Source organism: Thalassophryne amazonica, chromosome 23 (genome assembly GCF_902500255.1).
Source record: "Thalassophryne amazonica chromosome 23, fThaAma1.1, whole genome shotgun sequence".
NCBI classification, from domain to species: domain Eukaryota; kingdom Metazoa; phylum Chordata; class Actinopteri; order Batrachoidiformes; family Batrachoididae; genus Thalassophryne; species Thalassophryne amazonica.
Genome location: NC_047125.1, coordinates 18,023,528 through 18,051,289, shown reverse-complemented (window position 1 = coordinate 18,051,289; position 27,762 = coordinate 18,023,528). Strand labels below are relative to the sequence as shown.

The following is a 27,762-nucleotide window of genomic DNA, read 5'->3' as shown; positions in this document are numbered from 1 at the left end:
TTCCACTCATCTTGTTTCGCTGCATTTTAAATTTTAATTTACTGATCCTCGAATATTAAACTTCTAACGACCTGTTTTTGCCTAATCCTCAAGCAGAATTTATCCCTGTGGTTTAACAAAATGATGGACCTGGACAGTTTGTGATTTAATAACTGCTTATTGGTATTTTTTTCCAACAATTATTTACTTTATTCTTCTTTACTGGAACCATTTTTTTTTTTTTTTTTTTTTAAAGATTGGCTCACTCTTATGATGACAGTCTCCATTTGGACATCTGTCACTTCAGAGTTTAGCAGCATTACTGCTGCTTGTAATTGCTGGTGAGAATTTATTGGATCAACTTAACCAAAGTTAAACTCTTTGCAAGCTATTTGTGCAAATTGCTGCAGTTAATGTTCTGGCGACATGGCACTTTCCAACCTAATTGCAATTGTGCTGAAAGGAGCTAAAATTTGCACCCCAAAAAATGTACAATTCGGTGATGGGGGGGGAAGAATGAAGCAGGCTCCGTGCTGGAAAGATGATCAGTGTCCATTGCTGTTTGACTGTGTTTCTAATCCCATAGAATTAAATAGCCAATTACACACACCTCCATACTGTATTTCTCCCAGATGAGGCACCAACTTGGTGCACAACTTCCTTTTTATGTGCAGAACGTTACAGCTCCTGCAAGGCCAAATCAGCGATGGTTAATATCATATGGTTTGCTACTTTGTCTCTGCAGGACCAAAGGTGAAATCGGTCCGTGCTGCAACAGGTGCCGCGCTTTCGCTACCTCAATGGTCAAGTGTCACTCTGTGCCTCAAGTACTTGCACATTGCTTTGATCTGTCCTCAGAAGCTGTTGAGATGGTGCTCCATGTTTAAGAGGAAAGGTTGTTGAGCAAAGATGATGATGAAGGATGGTGGTAGCAGATCCTTAAGAGGATTCTGCCTATAGGAGACTTTAGATTGACAAGAAATGTAGTTTTGTTTGTTTCTAATATTAAGACGGCCTGTTTGGACCATTTGCATCTTGCATATGAGACTATACTCACTGTTTTTTAAATATAATTCCACTTCTCCTGTTGTCGTTTCTTCTGTTCCTGTTAGACCTGTGCACGACTATCCTGTAAGAAGTGAATATTCTTTCTTTCATATGTTGCAATTTTGAGTTTATTTACTTTTAGCTAAGTCAGCTTCAGTTCCTCAGCTTATTGTACAGTTTTTAAATAGATGAAATAATAATAGTTGTAGTAATAAACTTACAGCACTTTCGGGCGCATTTATGATTTAAAAAAAACAAAAAGTCCATAAATAAGAGTATGGTAATTCTGTACAATAATTCACATAAAGGCAACCATACTTCACCAACCGCTAACACCTTAAGAAGAACAAGCCAGATTTTGACCTAAAATGTGCATTCATTTTGCAGAATTGGGAACAAAATGGGATTCCTGACAACTACACTGAAAATTACTATTTTTATTTGTCACAAGCTATGAAAGAAGAAAATACTGCCCGAGGCACTGCTGCTGCAGCCCACAGGTGCCTTGTAAATTATTCACCTAATTGAGACCACTGTGCTAGTTCTTTACGCAGCTCTGACCCACAAAGAAGTCTCGCACAATCCTTCAAATCTTTGAATACTGTTTTTTTCCCCCCACTTTATTATTTCTTTTAACCTTCTCTGTGGGACAATCCCCTGACAGCCCTTACAGGCAGGGGGCAAATTAAAGTTAAATTTAAATGGTTGACCCAGACAGTGAGAGGATCCAGTGTCTCCATTACACTGTGGAGGCAGTTTTACTGGAATGGTTTAGGTCCACTTATCTCCTTGGAGGCTAAGGTCACTGCAGTTCAAACCAACAATGTTCTGAGGGAGCTGCTTTATACTGTATTGAAGCATGTCTATGAGAATGGTCTCGTCCAGAATGACAATGCCCCCAATCCTTAGTCCACCAGGAGCCTTCACACTCAATAGATATCAGTCCAGTTGAACATGTGTGAGAGATTTTGGACCAATGTGTTAGGTGGCACTTTCCACTACCACTATCATCAAAACACCAAGTGTGAGAATTGTGAGAAAAGAAAAGTGTGAGTCCTGGGGGCTTGTAGGATCAATGCCAAGTGGTGTTGGAGCTGTTTTGGTGGGATGTGGTGGCCCAACGCCTTACTAAGAGTTTTTGTTTGGTTTTTAAATCATTACCATTCATGGTGTTCAAATGTTGCTTCTCCTCCATCAGTTTATGGTTCAGTTAGGAGTGTGCACAAAAGGTTCTCCAAGTGGCCCTGCATTAAACTTCGCAAGATCATAGGTCAGATTCTATGTCTACACTTTGTGAATTTCAGGAAAATTGCTTCTCCTTCATCATGACTACGGTCAGATTTGGATCAAATGTGCATAATGTTCCTCAGGTCATGCTACAGCAAGTGTTGTCAGCGTCAAGTTTAAGTTAAAGGTAAGATTCTATGGTTAAATCATGTCCGTGACCATGCACCGACGCTGCATGCAGCCATATCCAACACACCATGGAACTACCCTAGGTCCTAGACGGCAACTCTCTGCTGCAGTCAGGTGGAATGTGGCTGTCCCCTTGGCTTTTTCCAGCTGCTGGGGTCCTCAAAATTCATGTACCTATGTGCAATGTGTCCGAAGTGTTACAAAGGATGGCCCCTCACAATGCAAGTGTTAACTCTCATCTGAGTCTCCCGAAGTAACCAAACCTTTGGCAGCCATTCCAGCATTACTCAGGGATCATGAAAGTCTTTAGTACATCCAGAGAGACTGGATGTCTGGATGTCCTGAGACAAAGTCATAGTCACCTTTGGTCAATGGTTAGTCTTAGTCTTAAAATAGCACAGACAGGAAGCACCAGGACCCTAAACATGTTATGGTCACTTATCCAAATTTCATGAGATTTCATGACTAGAGCAGAGTTGATCCTGTTTAGTACTTTTCTGTCAACCCACTAAAGAACATCAGCAGTTGTACACGCGTTCCTCTGCACAATCATCTCTGCCACCAAAAAATAAAACAAACTAGAAGCACTCAGAGTGCAAACCTCCGCCAAGGCCATGGGGTCACTGACGCCATAACATCTACACCCCGTGGAATCATTGAACGTAAAGTCTAACAATGATGTTTGCTCAGTAGTAAAAAAAAAAAGAAAGTTTAATCTGCTGTGACTGGATAGCATGTATCCTTAGCGCTTGGCATCACAGTTTATTGCAACTTGCACCTTTTGCAGAAGCTACTGTCATCTGAGCACTGATATTGATATTGCATGTGCTTATAGACAAACAAATGAGACAAAATTCAATTTATTATTCAATTAAACTGCAAATATATGAATTTTTTTTAACATTTATGAAACACTTCTCTAAACAAGGCCATAGGGTCACTGACCCTAAAGAGATTCCCTCCTTGGCACAGTGATCTATTCAACAATTCAGTGTTACAACCAAAACTATGATACATACACTTTTCTTTCCTTTATATTTGACATCCTTGACCATGAAAACATACCACTAGAACTTGGAATCACTTTTATGTCTTTATTAGTTCAAAGGTTATTGTATAAAAACGATTTTTTGGTAATGGCGGTTTTCTTCTGGATCTAACTCCATAACATTTGAAGCTACTTCAAATGTGATGACACCTTACTGAATCAGTACAGATTCAGCTACAATTTGGTGTTAGTTGTGCATCTCTTGCTTCTTTTGTCACCTCACACTGACACTTTTTCGATTTTCTCTATATTTTTGCATATCCTGGATCACCAGATCCGGAATCCGGATCCGATCATCACCAAACTTTGTTGTTTGATAGAACATTTGACTATGTTACACCCTATTTTTTTTTTTTTCAAGCCTTTCTGCCTTGTTTTTGTGGAGTTAGAAACTAGAATGTCAAAATTCCCGCTATCCCGCAATGGTGAAGAATCCTTTAAAAAATTCCTGGATCGTGATCCGGATCACCACTAAAATTTAATCACTTGTTCCTCTTGTCATTTCCAACCACTTCACAAACTTTCATCAAAATCCGTTCAAAACTTTTTGAGTTATCATGCTGAAAAAAAAACAGATAAACAAATGCGACTGAAAACATAACCTCCTTGGCGGAGGTAAAAAACAATAAAAAACAAATGGGCCAGTATGAGCTACAGTCATTGATTCATTAATGTAATTTGTCATCTGTCTGTATCGGCCCAGAATGTTATCACCACCTTAGCGGACAAACAACGATCCCAAGGTCATTCTGCACAGAGATGGTGCAAGAGTCCTAGAATGAACCTGCAGAATTTCAGTCTCATTTCATAGGAGATTTCAGCAGATCTACTTGAGACTGTCAACCAGATGCACATGCAATAATGAGTAAAATATGTTTCCATAAGTGTACTTACTGACTGAATGCTGTCACATATCAAACAGCTCCATTGAGTCTAGTTTTTGATAACTGCTGAAGTTGATGATGCCCTTGAGTGGTCCTGAGATCACACAAGTCTCATTATCACAAGTCCAACACTTATGTTTATGTATATTTTCCTCGACTGTCGCCGTTTCTGTGCAGCTCGTGCTTCACTCTTCCCATTACTGTCATCGTGTCAGCGTTAAATTGCACATCACACGGCAGTCCAATAATCTACTGTCATTGATTCGCCAAGGCAGTGACTTTCCCCTTAATTCGCCTTTATTCCTCCACTCCTCGCTCTCTCAATATCTCGCCTTCCCCGCCTCCTCCTCCTCCCCCGACCAATCAGGCCACTCCTCCATGGCAACCGTCAGCGAGGGTAAAACATCCCACAGATGGTGCTGAGCGGAGCGAGCAGCAGGCAAACTACAGGCGTGGGAGTGTGTCTGTGTGTAGCCGGCGGTGTCGTCTGTAGTAAAAGGAAAAGTCTGAAGAAGTAAAAACAAGTGTTTGATAAACAGAGAGAGAGAGAGAGAGAGAAAGGGCACTAAAAAAAATATTAATGACCTGACAGGAGAGTGCAGGACCTCATCTCACCCTGGAGCCGCTTCAAAGAGGAGCCTGGATACACACAGATGCGCCAGACGAGCCTCCCTTTGCTGCTCTCCACTCACTTATGATCTTCATTCCAACCAGATCCAAGGGCCACGCCGCGCCGTACCACTGGAGCACCGTGCTGCCACTGGATTCTCGTGGGACTTTGCCAAACTAAAGGTTCCCACTGGATCTAACCCCAGACGTGACCTTTGACCTAACTGACACCTCAAACTCCCCCACTCCCCTCAGAGCAAAGATGAGCTGCAGGAAAAGGTGCAAGCGAGAGATCTTCAAGTTCGCACAGTACCTGTTCAGACTCATCACCGGCACTTTGAACACCGGTAAGACTCCTTCCGGCCAGGTTTTTTTTTGGCAAGTGCACACGTTTTGTGTTTGGTCATCTGGCAGAACTTGTCCAGTTGAGGCGTGCTGTGGTAAAAGGATTTGATAGTCCCGAGGTGACGCTTGACACGCCGCGTGTATAAATTTACACTTCAAGAGCTACTCTGCATCACCATCTGTGCACACGTGTGTAAGCGGAGAAAGACGCACATTAGAGGCGAAAGTTGAAAATAATCAAAAAGTAGAGGTTTAGACTTCTGCAGGAAAAATACTTTTTTTTTTTTTTTTGGCTTCCATTTTTTTAAATATTTTATTTCTTTATTGTGCTGCAATTGTTCCTCTATTATGCATCAAGCGCTTAATTGCGTAGCGGTGGAGAACAGTTTTCATAAAAGCAGACTGTTGCACGCTGCAGAATTACTAATAAAAAATCTTAGATGGCTCTGGGGGTGAATGTAATAAGTTGATACAACACAAGACGAGACCCAATTATTTCTCTGCAGTTTTGGTAATATCAACACAAAACTTTAATAAATGTATCATTGCATTCAGGGCTGATGGAGTTGTGCAGTTCACCGACTGCGTTGTTTGCTGTCGCACGAGGGCGATGTAAGCAACTGTCATAAGCACCATTGTGAATTCCCAAACAAATAATGCGGGCAGCACTTAATCGTCAAAGTTTCTGCTGCAGCTGTTGCCGACAGCAGAAGGTTTTGTGTATCAACCTTTCTGTACATTGACCATAGAGCTCTCTATAAATAATGCAAGTTTTTCTATAGTGCTTCGCTGTGCCACAGACTCAGAATCATCCCGTCCTGTTTTTCCCCACAACCATGCAGACCTTTATCAAAATGCTGTTATAATAGAACTTATTTGTGTACTTTGGAATTGAAACAGTTTATCATTCTTTTTTTCTATTTTTCCCTCTGGCATCAATATTACAAGGAAACATCTTATCCCTAGTCTTAACGAGATTTGCCGGGAGCAATACGTACGATGTGATTTGTTAAAATGCGACCACACTGGCAGTATATATGGAGATGTGATACTGCAGTATTGCTTTTGTATTAACTGAGCACTGCTGCAGAGTAAGTTGTTGGTTATCTCGCTGCATGAGTGAGATGGTGTCAAGCTCCAGAGAGTTGCAATATGAACACGCCAATGAATCTCAACATACTTTTAAACGTGTGAGACGGCTCTGCTGACAGGTACTTCTTTATTCATCCTTTCAAATATTGCCAAAATGCAGTGATATAAAGCATTAACTCAATCTCACTTATATCCCTATGGAGCGATAGCCTACTTTCTACAGGCTCCATGACCTTCAGGAGGAAAAGGGAAGGAAGTGGAGGATGGGAGGTAGGAGTCATTCCGATATTGGGCTGATCTCTAATAGGTGTACATGCCCACACCTCTCCAGTCGTACCAGTAAATACAGCGTCATGGGAAATATTGAACTTGTTGCAGGAATTTGCTGTCAGTTGCTGGAGCTGCCAACAGGTCATTGAGATTATGCTGCAATTCTGATGCTGATAGCAACACATGAGTAACCATCTTCACTGTCCTCAAAGGTTTGAAGCGAAGCAATGTTATTTCATACCCCACTGTGGATTACATATGTGTTTATACCTATTAATTATTTATTGTGTTAAATAAAAGTCCGGATGTACAGTATTTCCCTTTGGACTCAGCCAATTATGGAGCTTGTGCCAAGTTATTGACTAAATTGTGAAGAGGGATTCTGGCTTAGATGGAATTTTCTCAACCACTGCACAAGAAAATGCATTGAAGGAAATATGGATGTGCACAGTCCCTGTGCCATGAAGATGAAAATGTGCAAATACAGTCCAGCTTAAATTGAAGGGGTTTAGTTTAAAAAATGCATTGTACATTTTGGTATTACAGCTATTATAATGTAGAATTCATTATCAGAGGTTGTGCATAATGAAACCAACTAAATTTAAATATTCTGGTTAAACAAAATCATCACTTTTACAGACAGTTTTTGATAGCCATTCAGGGGGATGGATACATGTACATATGCAAGTCACTCAATATGTCTTGGGCTTCGTTTACATTTATCATTAAGAAATGGAAACAATTCAGTATGTTCAGTCTGTGCTGAGTGGTCAGATCTCAAAAACTGACTGACCGTGTATGAAAGAGAATCGTGAGGAAAGCCTCCAAGCCACCTCAACAACTCTGAAGGAGTTATAGGTTTCTGTGCACGTGAAGAGAAACGGTCCATGGTTAAAGTCTTGTCTGTAACTTGTAATAAAGCAGACAAAAGTTTCTGTAGTTTCCCCACACAATTTCTCCTCTCACAGCCACAGAAGCCGGCAACTCTTTTGGAGTTGTCACTGGCATCTTTGTGGCTTCCCTCACCTGTCCCCTCTTTGTACTGTCATTCACTTTTTGGGAACCACCTGCCAGTCAGATTTACCATGTAGCACTCCACCCCACTTTCTCCAGGACATTGATGTTTAAGAAAAAAAAACCCAACCATCAAGTGATTTTTGTGGAATACGACCCCTTTAAGTGTTGCTGATGAATTGTCACTTTCAAATTTATTTCCCTTGTATGTTATGAATGCATTAGATTAATTTATCCTGCACAGATTGTGCTGCAGATTATTAAAAATAAGGTTGTCCAGAATGAAAATGCTTTGGATCCGTGTTACTGGGCTGCAAATGATGCATGTAGTTTTAATTAAGATGCTGATTATCCTAAAATGGGCTCGGCCATTGCATTGTTGACAACTTGGGCCCCCCCCAGCCGGGGCAATCCAACAGGTATAGAATAATGTGATGGGGAATGTTTGCTGTCCATCACAACCATAAATGGTTTTCTTAAAAATCTGCATTTATCAGTATTTTGAACAAAGAAAGAAAAAACACTTTTGGGTGTTATTATCTGTCACGAATTGGAGAAAATCTAACACCAGTCAGGCCTAATTTACACGGTGTCTTCACTGAGCACACGCACACAATCATTTATTGATGGAAGCTGTATGTGGAAAAAGCTGAGCAGCTGCTGCATTCGTATTCACGTCAGCATGTTGGCGCTGTTGCCCAATAAGTCTTTTTGTGAGGTTCAAGGGGATCTCACACGCACAAACCCTCCAGGTTATAAATCCGAGCAGCATCATCAGCACACATCCAGTTTTTTTTTGAACAGTGGAAATGTATTTGTTGCTCAACCACATCTTGTAACTGAACCTCCCAGAAGATTTATGATGCTGGTTTAGATTTCTGATAGATGGCTGATTAATGGCGCATTGTTTTAGTGACCCCCTTGTTTGGCAGTCAATTGTGCAGGAAAATATTCAGCTGGTGCACTCGTTCTCCATAGTTCACCTACGTGGTATCTTGGCTTCTGTCTGTTCTTTTCCCAGCAGGTTCGTCACCTCTTACCATTTTGTTTTTGTTTTGTTTTTTTTTTGTTTTTTTACTCTGTTTTAAACCGAGTTTGAATTCAGGTATTTTAACCAACTCTTACTGATTTGAAGTCATTTGATTTAACTTGACAGTCCAGTTGCTTTGTGCTCACTCACAATAAATTTTTCCTCTGCACTGCTCTCGGTGGAACAATTGCAATATTTCACATCGTTCATATTATTAGATAGTGTGGGGCTGTGGTAAATGCCAAGCAGGGATTTTTTTTCCTTCCATCTCTGGATAATTCATTTTTATTGTTCTATCAGGTACGTAAATTGTAATCGTTTGTTTCCCCCTGCAATACAAATGGTGCATGTTGACTGTTAGTTTTTTTTCCAAGGAGCTAATTTATTCTAATTCATTTACATGATCTGAAAATTTATCGCATAACTAACAGGGCAGTCACAGTGCAGACATTTTCCAAGGCATGTAAGAGAGATTGCATAAATGGTTCATGTCAGTCACAGGTGGGAGTTTCTGCTCTTGCTCACCACTTTAGTAAAGATGTGAGATTAAACAGTGTACTCACCCGAAACGCCCTCAGTGAAGACACAAGGAAGTTGGCATTCCAAATTTTTTTTTAACTGTTTTCACTGGCTAGAAAAAAACCTACATACACCAGTGCACTGTGCCTATTGCAAAGTCTTGTAAGAAGGCAAGAAAGGGTGAAGTAAAAAGTGCACGCACGACGTGGTGTGATTCTGCTGTGCTCTTTATTAAGACAAAACCTCTTCTCATGCGCTTTGAGAAATGAAAATAATGTGGTTTCCATGTTGAAGTAAAATTGCAGGAGGACAAAAAGAGCTGCCCTGTGCATGTCAAAATAGACTTAATGTAGCAATCAGGGAAGGACTGGAATCTGATGTGGGAACAGAAGCGCAAGGACTCTAGGGAGAAATGTAAATACTTGATTTACTATATTATTTGTGATTGCTATTTGCTGGTTCTCATGGTGACCTTGAGGTTCTTGTGTAGATGAGGGATTGCAGCATTAATATGCAGAAAAGTGCCATTCTGCAGCATGAGTGTAAATGATATCTGAGAAGAAAAGCACTGTTGCTTGTGGTGGTCCACCCTTATTTCATGAGTATAACATGTTGCCACCTATGTTTCTGGATGTATATCACTTGAAAAAGTGCAAATGTGTTGTGTAAAGGTCTCGGCCCTGAATATAAGACAACCCCCACTTTTCAGATGCGTTTATGGGTGCAGGGGGCGTTTGGGGATTGGGATGGGATCACTTGTCACAAGCTTCAGGTACCCAGTCACCTTCACAAACTGCGATCCTTCTCAGTTTCAGGCCCTCTTCTGGCATGTATACAAGCCAAAAATGTTCGGGGAAAAAGCTAGTTCTTCTGCGAGGACACATTTTTAGTATGTATCCATTGTGAGCAAAGATGTAAAGGTGCTTCTAATCCCATAGTCTACCAAAGTGGCGTGCTGTGAAAAACGTGCTTTGGCTTGTCTGTATAGGAGCACGTGTACTGTGGCCTGTCCAGTGATGCTGGAGCTCTTCTTTGTTTCCTTTGGTTTCCTGATGACTATTAGCAGGTCATGTTCCACCTGTCTCATGACAACGGTACATCTAAAGCCCATAATCCCTATTTGATACTCACCAGCAGATTGGCTTGGCGTCATGTCTGTGCCACAGTCTCATCATTCTGAATGGAATGAGAACACCACTTGTTTTCATCTGCTGTAGTTTAGAGGATACGGCATGCTCATAATGGGCCGTATTTCATTAACCCTCATGTGGTCATTCATTAAAAGCTCATGCTTTGAAATCTATAGTTATAAAGTTGATGGAGAAACCAAAGTTCTTTTTGTTTGGGAGATTAGTTAACACCGTAATGAAAGTTGAAATAATGAGGTGAGATAATTTCAAATCCCTCAAGGGTCCAGAAACAGGAAAACCCATTGATGTGGACTCGCCAACCTGAGGGTTAAACACAAATTGGAAAAATTGCCAGCCTTTCCCATTCTACTGATAAAGCTATCACAATCAGGAAATCTGGACAAAACTGTGCATCAAAGTATAGGTCCACAACCCACTTCTGAAAGTGCATGATCTCCCAGCCCTCAAATATCACAACATGAAAAGGTGTTGTACACAAACCTTTCAAACAATGTTTGTGGAGGTGCACTTTTTCATACAGTGTTTAGACCATTCATTACAATTTTAAATTTTACACCCCGACTCAGCGATGTTGGGGGCCTTATGGTTTTACCCCGTCGATCATCTGGACATCCATCTGTAAGCTTTTGGTTTGGGGAGGATAGAGGAATTTTCCTCTCAAAAATGGCAATTGTCCATCCATCCATCCATTATAACTGCCATTTTGATTTTTGTTTCCAGGCAATAACAAAAGAACACCATGTCTAATCAAAACTATTTTTTGGTGGTGAGTTGGAGGAGATGAGAAGAAGGTTGCTTTCAAAAATGGCAGGTGTCTGTTATCCAGTGTGACAGAGACAAGTGCCATCTCAGTTGGAGTTTCTGTCCAGTACATAAAGTCTGATTTGCTTCTCTGTGCATGTTCCCAGCATGCAGGTGTCTGAGTGTTGATGACCCCAGTTAGCTGTAGAAGGTCAAGGGGATGCCCAGGTTTCACCTGCCTGTGGTAGATGGATGGTTATTTTAGAGATGTGGGAATGGACCAGTTCTCTGCCGACTTGGTGGGCATCCAAGACCCATGGTTCTGTGATGTTATGGATGTGTCAACATGTAGCACCAGGGCATGCTCCCAAACCTGACTTGAGTCATCTGATTGAAACCATTTCCTGATGTTGTATTGGAGGAGGAATGCTCATTTTGAAAATTGGGGTCAACACACCACATACAAATAACAAAATGACCATCTTTTGCTATACACACACTATATACCATCTATTAAAGTGTCAGTTTATCGCAATAGAAATACTTTCCAGACTTCATTATCATCTCTACTATAAAACCATGCACCAGCTTATCATACGAGTGTGACATATGCCACGCTTTGCGTTGCCCTTGTTTTTTTGCTGCAGCATATTGTAGCTCTGATTTCTTTAACTGAGCCTCACTGGTGACTGCGGATAAAAACATTATCCTCAACTCTCTTACATAATGGAAAGAGAAGATTAAGTATCGGTGTCACTTGGTAAAAGTGTTCTTATAACCTTGCGTGATGACCTTTCGGCGTGACCCCTTTAACAAGGTTTGCTGCTTTTTTGGCAAGAAGAACTTTGTGATATCTGTGTCCATATCAGCTGTCTGGCCGGTCCAGTTCCGTGGCTCTCTGTATCATTGTGTGCCTGTCTCCTTTGGGGTTCCGGTTACAGTTGAATGGCTGCTCTAAATCCAGAGCAGCACTGATTGTTTGCGCCGTTTGTGGCCTTGTACACAGTACTTCACCATGTTGTGGGAATTAAGTCGTCCAGATTGACTGACTGAAACTGTAGGCCTGTGAAAGTACTGTAAAACAATCTCAAGTATGTAAAAGAGGAGCAGTGTTTACTGCAGTCAGAAATGGAATGCTGCCAGAATATCAAGTCGATTGTAAGTTGGATAATTTAATTTATTTGTTGACCTGTATGTTGAAGTTCACAGCTGGGAAGCGACTGTACATAACGTATATGACATAGCGATGTCAATCATGTTCACAAAAAGCATTGTTAATATTGTGCAGAGCGAGAAATTTTAGATTTAAGACATTTGCCATTTGTACGTGCATGCAAGGTTTGGGTGCATAGGAATTCTTGTGCAGAGCTCAAGTAAATAACAATAAAAATAAAAACTATAAAGGTATAAAAAGGTTAATTTCTTACTTGCTGTTCCTCATAAATATATATTACAAAGTACCATGTTAATGTTAACAGCCCTAAAGCACCACAGTTCTGTCTGTATGGAAACAACCTCTGGTTTTACTCAAAATTTCAGGACCGTTCAGCCATGTGTGCTGGATTAATCTTTTCAGTCACATAGCACTACTATTATTCTGAACACTACTGTACATGAATGTAAGATGAAGAGAATATACTCCCTTTTAACCAAGAGGTGTCTGGTTAAATTCCAGGCTACCCAACCTTTTACAAGGCACTGAACCACTAATTGCTTCCTATGTGCAGATGAGTGTCAAGCATCAATGTGATTGTGTGTGAAGATCAACTTTATGTATCCTGAAGGAAAATATTTCACCAGAGTACAACACCAGAGTACAATACCTACAACAAATGTATTCTAAATAACTGTGAATAGCTCTGTTCATTATGTATTCAACCTGCAGAAGGAGGAGGAATTATACAGTCTGATTGCCACACGTAGGAAAGACCTTCTGTGGTGCACCTCAGTGGTCTCAGTCTGTGGCTGAAGGTCGTCTGACAAGATGTCAGTGTGGCATGTAGGGGGTGGGAGGTGTTGTCCAGGATGCTGAGCAGCTTCCTCAGCATCCTCCTCTCTGACACTTCCACCACGGACTCCAGCTCAACCCCCAGGACAGAGCCAACTCTCCTGATAAGCTTGTTGAATCTTTTCATGTCGGTTGCCTTCAGCGTGCTGCCCCAGCACACTACAGCGTAGAAGATGATTCTGGAGACCACCGAGTGATGAACTATCTGCAAGTCTGTTTGCAGATGTATAGGCACAACAGGAATGTTACATTTTTCTTCTTATAACTTTTCCAGTGAAACTGGAACATATGTTCCCACAGTTTTCATTACCTGCCTATCAGTCATCTTGATGTATGATTGACATTTCTTCATTTATCCTTTACATTGTGACAAAGCATTGTCGGTGTGATTTGACAAAGTCACCTTTAAACTCAAATTGAAGTTGTGTGAGTCATCAGGTACTGATAACAGAGCATCATTTATGTTGAAATCTGTGTCAAAAAGAATCCAATGACAGGACTGACACGGCTGCAAAGGAGGAAGTCTTTCTCCTGTGGCTTTTCAATGACGCAAGCTTTTGGCAGCCTTTTTTGGGGGAAAAAAAAAATCCTTATTTTAAAATAGTCTTGAATTGATGGACTTGTGCATGTTGAAAGTTAAAGAAAAATGAGAACTGAAAACAAAGTGTAATGCCACAAGTGTTTCTTTGATAGTGCATGTATTTCGTACCCTCTGCCTCGACTTGGTAATCTAAATTTGCTGTTGCCTTTCAGTATCCTTCCTTGTAGGTATAATAAATATGTTTGAGACACTAACACAGAAACCTTATATATGTTTTTTTCTTTGATATTTTTTGAACAGTGTTTTTGCATGTGTCAGCTGTTGGAGCATGATATATCTGAAGGCATTCTTCTTAAATATGGATGAAAACAATTGCTAAAAGGTGGACTTTGAAATGCTGAAGTTGCCATATAAAGTGAAAATATGCCAGAGAAATTTCTAAAATGGTTGAATGAAAAATGTCAGGATGCTCAGAGATTAGATTTTCACAAAAATTACCAGACACTGGCATGACGCCTTTGACAAATCCAGTGCAAGTCCCCAGGATGAAAAGTACTGCAAAATTTCCATTTGTCCTTCAGCTACTGAGAGCACATCAGCTGTGTCAGGTTTGTTCAGCCAGTCAACAGCTGTCTGAACAATGGAGCACACCTGAATTGTCACGCTATGTGCAATTATTGCGCAAAGAAATGGAAAATGCACAGTACCTTGGGTCCTGATGACCAGGATTGGGAAGTGGTGGTAGATTAATCTAATCTGTTATTAGCATAAACTGTGGAATAGACTTTTTTTTTTCTTCTTCCCTCTTTCATGGCCCATCACCCAAATGCACCATGTCAATGTAGCAAAGTCTGGCAGACTGTAAATAGCAACACACTCCAAACTCAAACCTGAATTGTCAAGTCAACATTAGACCATCTGTTGCATTTGCTCAGAGTGCATGCAAATCATGGACTGCAGTGCACACCTGGGCTGGCCCTGTGTATGTATGTGAATTAGATGTTTAAAAAGAAAAACAGCAGGTGAACTGACTGTTTCAAAGTTATGGGCTTTCTGAGGTTACTGACTGGTTTTGCCACCACAACTTCCAACAAATTCTACCTTGCGTGGGCTACATTTCCCCTCTTGTCTTTTCTGGTTTGTGGCTAGCCCATGCCACCATCCATTTAACGTCATCTTCGCTAGCCGGTGTAATCCGTTTTGTAATTTGCACTAATGCTTGCTAACAAGAGGCCTCTGGTTGGGTTATTTTTAGTTTGGTGGGCCTGCTTCAGTTCCAGTTTTGTTTCCTGAATCAGGAGTAAATGTATTGTCCCCTGAATGGGTATGTGTGAAGAAACAAACCAAGAAGTAGAATCAAAAGTAGATTATTGATATTATTCTGAGCCTTATAGTATACTGAAGGCAAATGATTTAGGAAAATAAGACTGTGACCCTTCAAATTGCAGAGGGGAAGTCTTTGTTTGGTATACACTTCTTTTCTTTGTTCATTGTTGTTTTATTACCCCAGTGCTCTCCAGCGATTATTACTTTTGTTAAATTAAAAAGTTTCTGCTGACTGGTATCACCTTTTTATTCCTTTCTTCTTGCTCCCAGGCAGGCTTCCTCCTCCTGCCAGCTTTGAGGTAGCATTTCTTTGGGTTTCAAATGTTGCCCACTTGGTCCTGTTTTCGCTCTCCATCGGCTTTGTGGCAAAAGTGAACCCAGTGTCCCAGACACAGTGATACGAGAGACAATGTCCTCCACGCACCGTTAACAAGCAATTACTGGGACTGCAACCATGCCAACGCAATGGGAATCAATACACCTTTGAAGAGGAAGGAGAAGAGGAAACCTGAGGGAAACAAGTGAAACTTTAGCATCATAATACCCTGTTGGACAATGAGACTTTTTGGCATGAGGTTATAACCCACCAAGCATGATAGTAAAATATATATATATATATATATATATAAAGGACTTTTGTTGCTTTATGTTTGTGACAATAAATGGCTGCTCTCAACTTTGATTGGTCGTGGATTACTTTTGGTGAAAGACATTGATCCATGTGAAATTTAACAGATTTTTTGCTGAGTGCCACTTTGATTAAAAAAACAGAATAAAATTTGCAAGAGGCAGGATGTATGCTTTTGACATTTTGGATTGTAATCAGTCTGCCATCACTTTCTTATTTCCCGACACAAACGGGAAATTATCTTACCACTCCTCTTCTGTACTTCTTGGCTCTCAGGACAGTCGTGTTGGCAGAGAGATTTTCCTTTCCAACACTTGTTGCCAGCTTGTCCGACCTGCGTCCAAAAGATAGATTCTATTGGCATTACAGTGAAGTACCGTTATGGTGAATAAAAAGTCTGCAGGTCACAGAGCTTTCTCTTATCGTGCCCCTGTTCTGTGGAATGATCTTCCTGCATAAATAAAAGTCAGATTCTGTAGAGACTTTCAAGTCCAGACTTGGACGCACTTATTTTCCCTTTTGTATGATTAGCATACTGGCATAGTATGTTACTATGCTTTTTACTCTTTTTTAAATTAATTTTATTAGGAAACGGAGCATTCCGCGGCCTCAACTTTATCTAAAATCTGGGTCTTTTAGTGAAGCTTAGGGCTAGTGGCTGGCGGTCACCTTGTTGCTTAATGCTGACAAATTATACTGTATTTGTTGTCTTTCCTAGGCCTGATTGTTTTTTTTTTTCTCTTTGTTTGAGGTGTGGCTCCATCCAGAAATGGGTGTGGTGTCTACTTCTGCAACCCTCCCGTTCTGTGCACCGGCAAAATTTCCTGTATATTCATTTTGTCAATTGTTTTGTCAATTGTCTGTTGCATGGCCCAAGCAGTGGGTCACCCCTTTGAGTGTGGTCTGCTTGAGGTTTTTTCCTCAAATCATCAGAAGGAATTTTTCCTTGCTACTGTCACCGTTTGCTTGCTCTCTGGGTTGGTAAGGTTAGACCTTACTTGTGTGAAACACCTTGAGGCAACTTTGTTGTGATTTGGCGCCATATAAATGAAAATAAATTATGTCCTCTCTACTTGGGGACATTTCCAACACAACATCACAACATTGGAAATGTGGATAGTGGTCAGTGGCCAATTTTTTGAACTTTTTTCTTTTGAAGAAATGAACTCCGTGCTTGTGATCAAAGAAGAAAAGGACCATCCAGACTGTCAGCCAAAAGACCAAAAGCTAGGGTCGATCATGCTATGGGGTTGTCAGGTCCAGGACATGGGTCCTGGACCTGGCCTTTCCCCAATAAGGAATGTGTGGAGAATTTTGAAACTCAACCTTTATTTCTGAAAGCACACCTTATGATTCTTGTATGAATGTGACAAAAAACAACAACAAAAATGTCACTTGGTATCCTTAGTGCCAAAATGTCTTTTGAAGTACTGTGAGATGGAATGGCAACATCACAAACCAGTGTAAAATGAAGGGTTGTGTGGTGAATTAACAGACCTGTGTCAGTATGGCCATAGTACACCGCAAGTATAACTTTAGCATAAATACATTAGCATAGCCAAAAAAATAAAAAATAAAAAACTCCCAATGATATGTATGACAATGCACCTCATGGGAATACAAGAATTACCAAAGTCTTAAAGTTCTGGGCAAAAAAGAAAATATTTAACATCTTGATAATCTTACCTCTTTTAAAATTACTCCATGGCATGATGACAGAATATCACCATTCATCAAGGACATCCTCCAGGAGCAACTGAGGGTTTCCACGGTATGGATGTTTCAAGCTAGGACTGCAGCTAAACATTGTTTAATAGAAAAAATAACTGACCGATGTATCAGTTAATTCCAAGAACATTTAATAACTGATTCATTGTTGGATTTCTATTTCAAACTGTGACCATCTGGGATGCTCATTCTTGAAAGTGAGAATGGAACTTATAAGGTGCCCGATTTTATTTACTTAAGTGGTTTAATTCAGTTTTATTGTGAATACAAGCAGCATCCAAGAACATACATATCATGAACCTGCTTTTGTAAGGTGCGTCTGAATACTGAACCCTAGAAATGATAGTAACTGCGCTCAACTATGCATATAAACTACAGTGAGGCAAAAAAGTATTTCATCCACTGATGATATGCTTCACTGCAGGTATTTGGTGATCTATGGCACAATCAGTTTCTGCTTCCTCACAAGAGCAATCCATCAGCCCAGACATTCAATTTTTAAACCATCACACCCATGGGCATTGAATACATGTTTTCTCTCCCAGGGCATTTGAAAGCTGCACTTGTTCTCTGATGATGTTCTCTAGGGGTAGAAAGTGGGTGGTAGTTTAAAGCATGTGATCTTTGTCTTTTTCATGACTACATCAGGATCTTTACATGACACATGTAATTATTTGAGGATTTTCAGTTGCAACCTCAAGGCACAACCCTGCATGAGTATGAGAACAATACTGTATATACATGTGAGCATTGTACATCAAGGCAGGTAGTGTAAACAATGTTTTAATTCTTAATTACACCCGCCACCTTCTGTCCCTGTGGGGCAGATTGCTGCCGTTTCTCACATTGGTGTGTCATTGAGAAAGACTCGCTCTTGTCCCCAGCTGGCTATGTAATGAGCTCTGAACACATATACTTCCAGAGTGTATATCCAGTCCAATGGAGTGACAATCTGCAGAGTGCAGTGCTTGCTGTGAGACACACCACGGTGAATTTTAGGAACTGAGGCATTGCAGTGCAGAATGCCTGCAATAATAACAATAACAACAAAAACCCTAGTTGCTTGCTTCTTGTTTAAAATTCTTTGACTGTTTCCTCTCAGGATTTTTGTTGTTGTTATACACTGGTGTTGATGACAACACACTGACCCCTAGCTTTGTGGGTGCTACAGAATAAAGAGTATTTATTTGACCTGAACATTGTGTCCCACCTCCAACGCTGAATTCATGAGTTTTAAGTAAGTCAAGGATGTTGCAGTCTGGTCACTCCTGTGTCATCTGCAATGGCTATATCTAATACTGATCCCAGATACCCCCATAAACCCCCCAAATGCCTGTTTTGATCTCTGCAATCAGTCATTCACTCAAATGTTGATTGGTCAGTAGTGCAATGACTTGAGTTGGGGGTGCCATTTCTGTTCTTCCAAGACCTTTAATTCTAATCTTGGGTCTATAATTTTTGTGTAAAAAGTCTTATAATAATAGTTACCTTTATTTTACCCATTGAGATCGAAATCTCTTTTACAAGTATGACCTGGCCAAGAAAGGCAGCAGCACACATCATAGTGCACAGGTTAACATCAACATGGCAACATTGGTGATCAATAAAATACAATCATCTTGATCATAATAAGATTGTACACAATGTAAAGTCTCAAAGAGATTTAGATTTAGAAACAAAAGCATTGTGCAAAAGAATCCCATTCCCAATCTCCTAAAATAGACCAGAAGGTGTTCAAGGAAGTCAGTCTGGACAGTTTCAGTTTGGATCGGAGAACATTCCAGTCAAATGGAGCTGAAAAACTAAAGGCATTCTTTCCCGTTTCAGTGCAGACACGAGGTACATGAAAAACATAACATAATGGCTTTCAGATATTTGAAGTAAACCGGATAAATAGGTCGGAACCAGACCAATAAGCGTTTTGTAAACTAGAATCATCCAATGTGTATATCACCAAACAGACAAAGAGGGCATGCCTGCTTTGGCATACAACTCACAGTGGTGGGTGAGGCGGTTCCACCCAGTGATGAATCTCAAGACACAATGATACAGCAGGGTCAGGGACTGTAGACAACCTATACACGACATCACCATAGTCCAGTAAGGGCAAGAAAGCAGTAGTTATTTTGAAATGTATGTTGTGATTTTGTGCTTTTAATATCTACTACTTTCATCATGAGGTTGCGTTTAGTCCTACTCATGGTCATGTGGTGCATTTCACTGAGCACTATGGTCAACATCAGAGGCTGGACATGGTCAAGGGAATATCTATGTATCACCTAGTGATGGCAGAATGGTCCACAGATGTCTGTCTGGTTGACAGTCATGACCAGGGGTGGTTTCATAACATGGTGGATGCAGTGAAACAGAGCGGCAGTGCGTGCTCCTCAATGTGAGCTGTAAATACAAAACTTTTCTTTTTTGTTTGAGGAAAAGCAGGAATACTGTATTGTTCTGATCTTTTTTCCCCCCCTCAGTACAGCTGAAAAAATGGGCTTGTCTTATATTCAGGGGTTGTTTACATGTCCGATAAATCCACAACAGTATGTGGCACCACATAACCACGTGTGCCTCATAGGACTGAAGTGAGAGGTTGCAGTGAGTGCTGCATGATGGAGAGAGTGATCTTCCTTGAAATGGTGCCATGAAAACCACCAAGACACATGACAGATGGCAATGGACTTCAGTTGGAAACTACAATGCTGTTATTTTCCTCTCTACATTCATACTTTTTGTGGAGAGAGTGAGCAGCTTAAGTACCATTGTGTACAGATCTTTGAGGATTTTATCTGGATCATGCACATTCATGGTCAGGTCCCAAAGGCAAGGCAATAGTTTTACAGTCTAAGGCAGCTGAGGAGATTTACGGTATCTCCTGTGACTCTAAAAATGTTCTACACTGCTGCCGTTGACAGTATACTAACCATGAGCATTGCACTGTTGTGGGAATTGCAGGATGAGAGCAACCAAAATAGTTAACTCCTCCCACCCTGTTTACTGGCTGTTTTGCTTATTTGACCCGTGACTTATCTGAAAGTGCGAGTTAATGAAGATGGCCATAAAAAGTTCAAATCAGCTTTCCTTGCCATATTACAATAGTTTCATTCACTTGAAGCGTGATTCCTTGCTGGATGGTGATCGTCTTCCTCCTCGGGCTGTTGCACTTCAGCGATGAGGGCTTCGTTAGTGCGGACGATTCAAAGTTTTTTGCTTATGGATCTGGATGTGATGTTCCTCTTTTGATCCTTCCTTTGACTGGACATGATGGCCACTTGCGCACTTGAAAATGTTCTTGCTTGACAGTCTTCATAGAACTTGCTGAAGATGACATGGATGCGATGACAATGACAGAATGATCTGATTTGGTTCAGATTGGACCAGAATTTATACACGCAACCACACCTCCCAAAAACAGTCAAATTTGACCTCAATGTTGACTTTTATACAGTAGTCTAAATTTTCAGGGTCCACAAATGGAATGCGAGTGAAGCCAAAATGCGAGTTAATGCATATGCGAGATAACGGGGTTCACACGTAAATATGCGGTATCTATCTATGTCTGTCTAAAACATAACTAACTAATGCTAGCCAGCCACTGAGGAGGTTATCATGCAAACCTTATGATCATGGTGAAAAATACTGCAAAGTGATCAAACAACTCCCAAGCAGCCAGGAAATACATAAGTGTATTGTTTGATAGTGAGCACCCTCAGCCCCCCAAAAATCTTAAAAATCCTTAGACAAAAAAAGCTGTGATCTTAAAAGCATCATTGTGTCTGTCTGTGGTTGTAAACAGAACTAAAGCATTTTTTTTTGTAATTATTCTTGAGTTTTTTGTTTGTTCAAAAATATATTTTGAAAAAAAAGGGGCAGTCTTATAATCAGGGTCACTTTGTATTTGGAACAATAAAAGCTTCCACGGATTAAGTGAATTTCATTTGGCATCTCTAAATTTTATATACCTCAGTCCTTTTGTAGACTTCCACAGCCATGTACTCGGAGTGCTGTTTATTTCACACGCAGAAGAAATGCTGAAACAGGTTGCAGCTCTTTCTTCTGGCTCCTTTTGGCGTGGCATTGCAAAAAATAGCTTCAGTGCTCAGTGTGTGACTGCTGTAAATGGGCAAAAAAGTGATGGATGACACACCCAGGAACCAAGCATCCTCTGCAAAAGCAACGTTTCATTTAGAATTTGTCTCCTGCATTTCCCACAAGTCACGGAAACATCCCAAATTCAATTGAAATGCAGAACGACACACTAAAATGTATTTGTTTGTTGCTGACAGCACTTCTGCTGCAGCAATTATAGAGCTTCATCCAATAGAGCGGAGGTCATCTCATACTTTACAGCTCACACTAATGATTGTATCGGCCCTGACTGGCCTCTTGACGTTTTATAGTTCGACCTAACAAAGATGGATCACCATTTTGCTGTTGTCGATCCTTTCAGATTTGTCATCTTTTTTCCCTTGCTGCTGTTTTTCACCTGTGATTAAACTGTATCCTTGAAGGAAGTTTGTGTCTTTTCCTCCAATCTGTTTTGAGACTGACTCCGGGGTGGGTGCTGGTAGGACATAGTTATGACAAATGCTTGTGTATCAACATTTATGGTTTAAAAATGAATTAAGTGGATTAATTGTCTATTTAAAAATTGTCATAATTGTCGAGATGATAGAAAAATGATAAATGGCCCACATTGATGAGGAGCTGGAGATGAGAAGATGTGTTTTCAGCTCCCTGTTTCTTACAGTGTTGTTCAAAAAATAATGGTTGGGGTGTACAACATGGAAGGACCTGGGGTTGGGTGATATGATATAAAACTGTCATGGTGTTATTCATTTTTTGGACAGTAATGGCTTTGAAGTACAGTATATTTCTTATTTTAGCAAGAGTTCATCCTGGAGTTTATTTTCAAATCTGCTCCTGAACAGTTAAAACCTGGATGAAAACCATTCAGAATCTCAACCCCCTTTTACAAAGTTTACACAAACCCTGTGGCTGTTTAGTCAACAAATGCCAAGGCTTAAACAAGTGAACGTGCAGCACAAATGTCTGCTGGTTCACACAACATAATCACAGTTTTTGACCCATTTCCATGACTGGTAAATTATGTCTTGGTGTGAATATACTTTTTTTTTTCCACAAGATTTTCATCACTTGTTATAATATTGTCAGTTTTTTTAATTAAATATCTACAAAAGACACCTGGTGACCCATTTTAATTTCTTACAACCTTATGATGGTTTTCACTTAAGGTTGCCAGTTTTTGTGTCCCATCTGAAACCGACTGTCCAATATGTAAATTACTTGCCACATATGCCTGTAAGTGCTTTTTTTATTGCACCGCTAACCAATTAAAAAGGCATCTCCAAATAGTGAATACTTGAAGACATTTAATAAGAGTATGTCCTTTGGAAATGGTCTTCAAACAAGCTTCATCACATTGCCATTAAGCTGCTATTTGACCGTTAACTGCTTGATATATGCATCTGGCATGAGCAGATGCCAAGGATGAACAAGTCTGAGGCTGTAATGTGCTATGATGTAAAATCAATACCTTTATAGAACATCTCAATGATTAATGGTATAATTTTAGGAGATACTCTTCGCTGTGTACCGCGTGCCCCCGTGCACAGATTTATGTGTCAGCATTGTAGTCTTCAGGTTTGCTCCTTGGTGGATGGAGCCAGGTTTACATCCTGCTATTAAAGCTAATTTAAGACACTTGAGTCAGCCTTGAACAATTTGGATATGCAACAAAGGATTATCAAAGTGCTTTAAAAAAACACACATTCATCATGACCTGTTTATCTTTGAATTTGCATATCATTCACAGTGTGGGGATATTATAAGTTTCTTTCTTCAACATTGAGAATCTCTTGCAGTAATTATGATGATTGATATGTTGGACCCATGAGGTCATCAATGCATTTGAGATATTGTTGTGGTAGACTATTGTTGCACTGATGATGATTGGTGGAATATCAATCAAAAAGCATAAACTTTTAAAGTTGAACTTTAATATAAAAATTCTGTTCTACAGACAGCAGTATGATGAATAAAACAGATAATTGTATATATTTATGCATGTGACAATCTGCAATGTTCGCAGATTTTGGAATGAAGTATTATTGTACCCTTACTGTGAAATCATATATATATATATATATATATAAAAAATTTTTTCACCTCTTTGAATTTGTAATTCAGTCCTATTTAAACCTGAGCTTCTTGGTCAAGTGACTGCCACGTTACTCATATTATTAATGAGCTCTGAGATCATATGTAACTGGAAAATTTGAGTCAGTGTTGCACCCAGCGGCTGCGACTGAAGTGGTGCATACTGAACTCCACAATGCGCTGACAGAAAGTGGCACCAAAGCAGAGGCCTGCTTGCAGAGGCTGATACTGTCAGTGGTGGAGGGGACGGTGGTGTGGAGTTACAATGTGGAGGGAGGCTTGATTTCTTTGCCGTGTTTCACACTGCCATTGTTTGAGGAACCTGACACTCTGTGGAACTGATTGCTTGTTACTGACCTGTTCTTAAACCTTTGTTTTATACTGTAGGTTTAGACCTGGGCAATGCATCAGTGCATTTAATCTGGCTACTTTTGCAGTACTAGATTAGAGTGCCTAGGTCAGCGATTGCCAAGCCTCTTCCTTAGGGATCCCTAACATGCATATTTTCATTTTTACTTGCTCTCACAAACACTGTTATTCAGTTAACAGACACATGAATGAGCAAATTTAAGTTTGCATAAAGCTGATAAATGCACAGGCTTGGAATCTCTGGGACCAAGGCTGGGAACCACTGGCCCAGTCAGTTGATGACAGTATTCAGTATAAATAGCAATATGCTCCAAATCCAGAAACTTCGGAAAAGTTTCCAGACTGTAATATGGCTGCATACGCTCTCCTTAATTTATTTAGTCATTGATACCTTAAAGAATAAATCGCCAATCAAGAACTATATTTAAATTATTACTCAGAATCTGTGGTAAAAGTGCTTCTTCATGTTTCATGCCACCAAAATATAGCATCATAATTTTCTGGGTAGCCATCATGACGTCACAACACTGTGTTTGGATTTTGAATGTCTGGTGCAAAAACTGCATTTGTCAGTCGTAGCTGCCTTTTTATTCACAGTACTAGATTACAACACGTGATTACAACATGACCAACAGACTGGAAAACTCCTTTGTCCCTCAGGCCATCAGACTGTACAACTCCTCACTCAGGGGGAGGAGCAGTAATGGGAAGACAGAGGATGGGAAGGAGAGGAACAGTAGTAGCCAGTTAACCAGTAGTGAGCAGTATTTCTGGTGTTTATATTTGTGTATTTATATTTGCAGTTTTTTTTTAAACTTTCACTTTTGATACCCTGTGTGCTGCTATACAATGCTGCTGGAACCTCAATTTCCCTGAGGGAGTCTTCCCAAGGGATCAGTAAAATGCTGTCTAATGTAATCTAATTATTGCATTCATTGTGTCAAGGCTGGATGAAGTATGTCCGCCCTTCTGATTCTGAGAAAACTGTGAGCGATTTACTATTCGTGTGACAACTGTAATGTTATCGCTGATGAATACTAGAGGGTTAAACAGTTTCCTGCACTGTGCTGGTATTTGTTCCCCTTACTTTTTGACAGTGTCTCTGGAAGTATCTGTTTCTGGTTTGTAGAAGCGACGGCACCAAGGTAAATGGTTGTACCTCCAGGTTCATGTTTAATGGAGGACCCCATTACGCATGAAAAATGGGCCGTGTTCTGTAATGGTTGGCTAAATCCAGAGCTGTGAGCAGCCACAGTGAAAATGTTCAAAAGAGAGAAGACATTGCGGAGGTGAAGAATTATCTCCTGCAGATGCTCCAGTGCTGTATTTTGTGGGTGTTTTTCAAAGAATCTGCCCTCGCATTTAAAAAGAACAGCATTCAAAGTGTGTGCTTTTTGTTGGGAGACAGATACAAATGAGACGAGTGAAATCCCATTTGGGTGTAAAGAGATTGTCTTACTGCAGATTTTGTGTTGTACGAAGGAACAACTTTGGCTTTTTGAATGGCAGTTTTTGGCGGTCATGCTGACTGAGCATCCAACCTGAATTCTCTCTGCACCACAAACAATAACGGAGCAGAAAAAACATCTTTTCTTTTACACTGGGCTTTTTTCCCCCCTTTGTTTCAGCCAATAAATAAATAAATAAAAATCAATATTTTAAACTGTACACTTCACGACCAAGTTAAACGTGCGTAAACTTCCCAGAAAAACAAACAAACAAACAAACCACGGAGGACTTTTCTTTTGTGCCAAGAAAGTACTTTGCAATGTGTGCCATTTATTTGATGTGTTGCTTAATTAAATATTCAGGGGACAGTTGGCTTTAAATACCAGTAAGTGCTGCTCTTCAACTGAAAGGCTGTCAACCAAAGAAAACATCATTAGCCCAAAATTAAGAAGACTTCTCATCCCAGTGAGACTACAATCTGCATCCGTCAGGAGAACAGGTCCCACTAAGCGTGGCGGTTTCTCAGCCATACAGTAAACACCACGACCCAGTTTGATGAAGCAGTAATAAGGGTGATGCACGAAGTCTCAGGCTTAGTACTCAAACTTTGATCAAAGATTAAAAATGGTGGTGTGCAATGGGGACAGACTGGACAAATTGGACCCGTCACCTCTCAAAGGTCTAAAATTGAGACTACCCATCAAGGGCACCGCCAGGGATTTTGGGCCCCATGAAAGGAAATCTTACTCGGCCACCCCCATATTATTTTGTTGGTATTATAATTGTATTAGGGGCCTCTCTGGGCCCCTATCAGTCATGGGCCCCGAGAATCATTGTCCTTATTATCTCCTTTTCTGCACCCCTGGTACCCATTTAAGGTGGTTTAGCCTTTTAGTCCTGGTCTCAAGGCAAGATGGCAGTAATTGTTGTGGGTCAAGACATAGACAGGAGGTGACGCTTACCTCGAGAGAGGGTTTTGTTTTGTTTGAGGTCACCAGAACCCTCTTGAGATGTGGACTTGTTAGACAATCTGATCACAGATTTGAAGAAAACACTGGTTTTGTTGTATTTGTACCCACAGGTCAACCAGTTATGCATTTTGTAAAATAAACTGCCATGAACATTAACTGACTTATTGTGTATAACATAACAGAGATGACATTCAAAGAAAAACATATGGCAGTAATTGGCACCTAAGTGGCTCTACTCTAGTCTTTTCTACTCTCCTATTTTACTCTCCCTTTTAGATATTTAGATATACCTTTATATATTAGCATAGTTCCACCTTAGAATTGGAATATAATATATGATATACCTTACTGAATTTTCATATGAAATGAAATGGAAATATGAACCATATTAAAAATTACTTTGGACCACAATGGACATTTTTTACGTTGGTTCACAAGTTTTATCCATTTATTTTTAACAGACCCCATTCTCTCAAATCGCTGATATTTTTTCTAATCATATCAACCCAGGGAGCTTGTTAAAGAACATTTTATGGAGTGCATTTCTTTGTAAATTGTAGCAATATGCATGCAGTATTAAGCCTGATAGGGCTGAAAATGCATGTTTAACAGCTGAATATCCATATTGCTACACAATTTTTCAGTGCGCAAAAATAGGGAAATCATGCTTAAAACATTCATTATTGGTTCCGGAACCTCACCCCATAGTTGCAGTTGTTGCTTATAATGTTCTCTAAGTATCACAAACACAAATCCATGAGTGTTTACCTTCAACACACTATAATATTAACTTCAGAAATATATGTAGAGCCAACCTCTATTTTGGCTTTTTTTTTTTTTTTTCATTTTTTTTGTCATGTTTAATGTGGATAGAATTTTGTTTTCGAGTTGAATCTCTTCAAGGAGTGGGTCAGTTTTGTTGTTGGTGAAAAGTTTTCACTTCTTTTCCTTTTCACATCGTTTCCACTCTGTGGGTGAAGTTTTTCCATCTACAGAATTTACACTGGCAAAAGTGGGGAAAAAAAACAAAAAAAAAACACAGCAAAGAAATAATTAGTTTCCGGGCTTTTGAGCATGAGCAAAGGACAAGAGAATTCAGGCTATTTGCATGACAGCTAGTTTAGTTTAGTAAGCTTCATGGATTCATTTCAGAATTTGTCTTAAAATATCAGATGTTTTCTGCTCGCTGCTGTGTAAAGTGGTGTGGACTGTGCTCACGCTCTGACAACCCAGTCGGTGTGTACGCAACAATGTGTGGCCTTTGGCACAGTGCTGCGTTGTGCAGCATGACGCACGGGAACATATTGTTTCCTCTGGGGGGAATCCTCTCTGAGATGATAAATGTGGGTCTATAACAAAGATGTGCTGCAGGCAACCTCAATATAAAGAGACTGTCTGTCTGGTGATTCCTGCTCAA

At 40.2% G+C, this 27,762-nt stretch overlaps 1 protein-coding gene across 2 annotated transcripts in view; it reads left to right on the top strand.

Moving 5' to 3' along the window:
- Positions 1–27,762, top strand: part of kcnip4 (Kv channel interacting protein 4) — a 278,035-nt gene that overhangs the window by 75,805 nt on the left and 174,468 nt on the right. Inside the window, exon 1 of one of the 2 annotated variants that reach the window (XM_034164695.1) lies at positions 4,803–5,330. The exons of the other annotated variant lie outside the window; for it this stretch is intronic. Within the exon in view, the coding sequence (XP_034020586.1) occupies positions 5,246–5,330 (85 nt within the window). The 5' untranslated portion in view covers positions 4,803–5,245. Of the gene's footprint in view, positions 1–4,802; positions 5,331–27,762 lie in introns of those variants that run through there. 2 annotated transcript variants of the gene reach the window in all.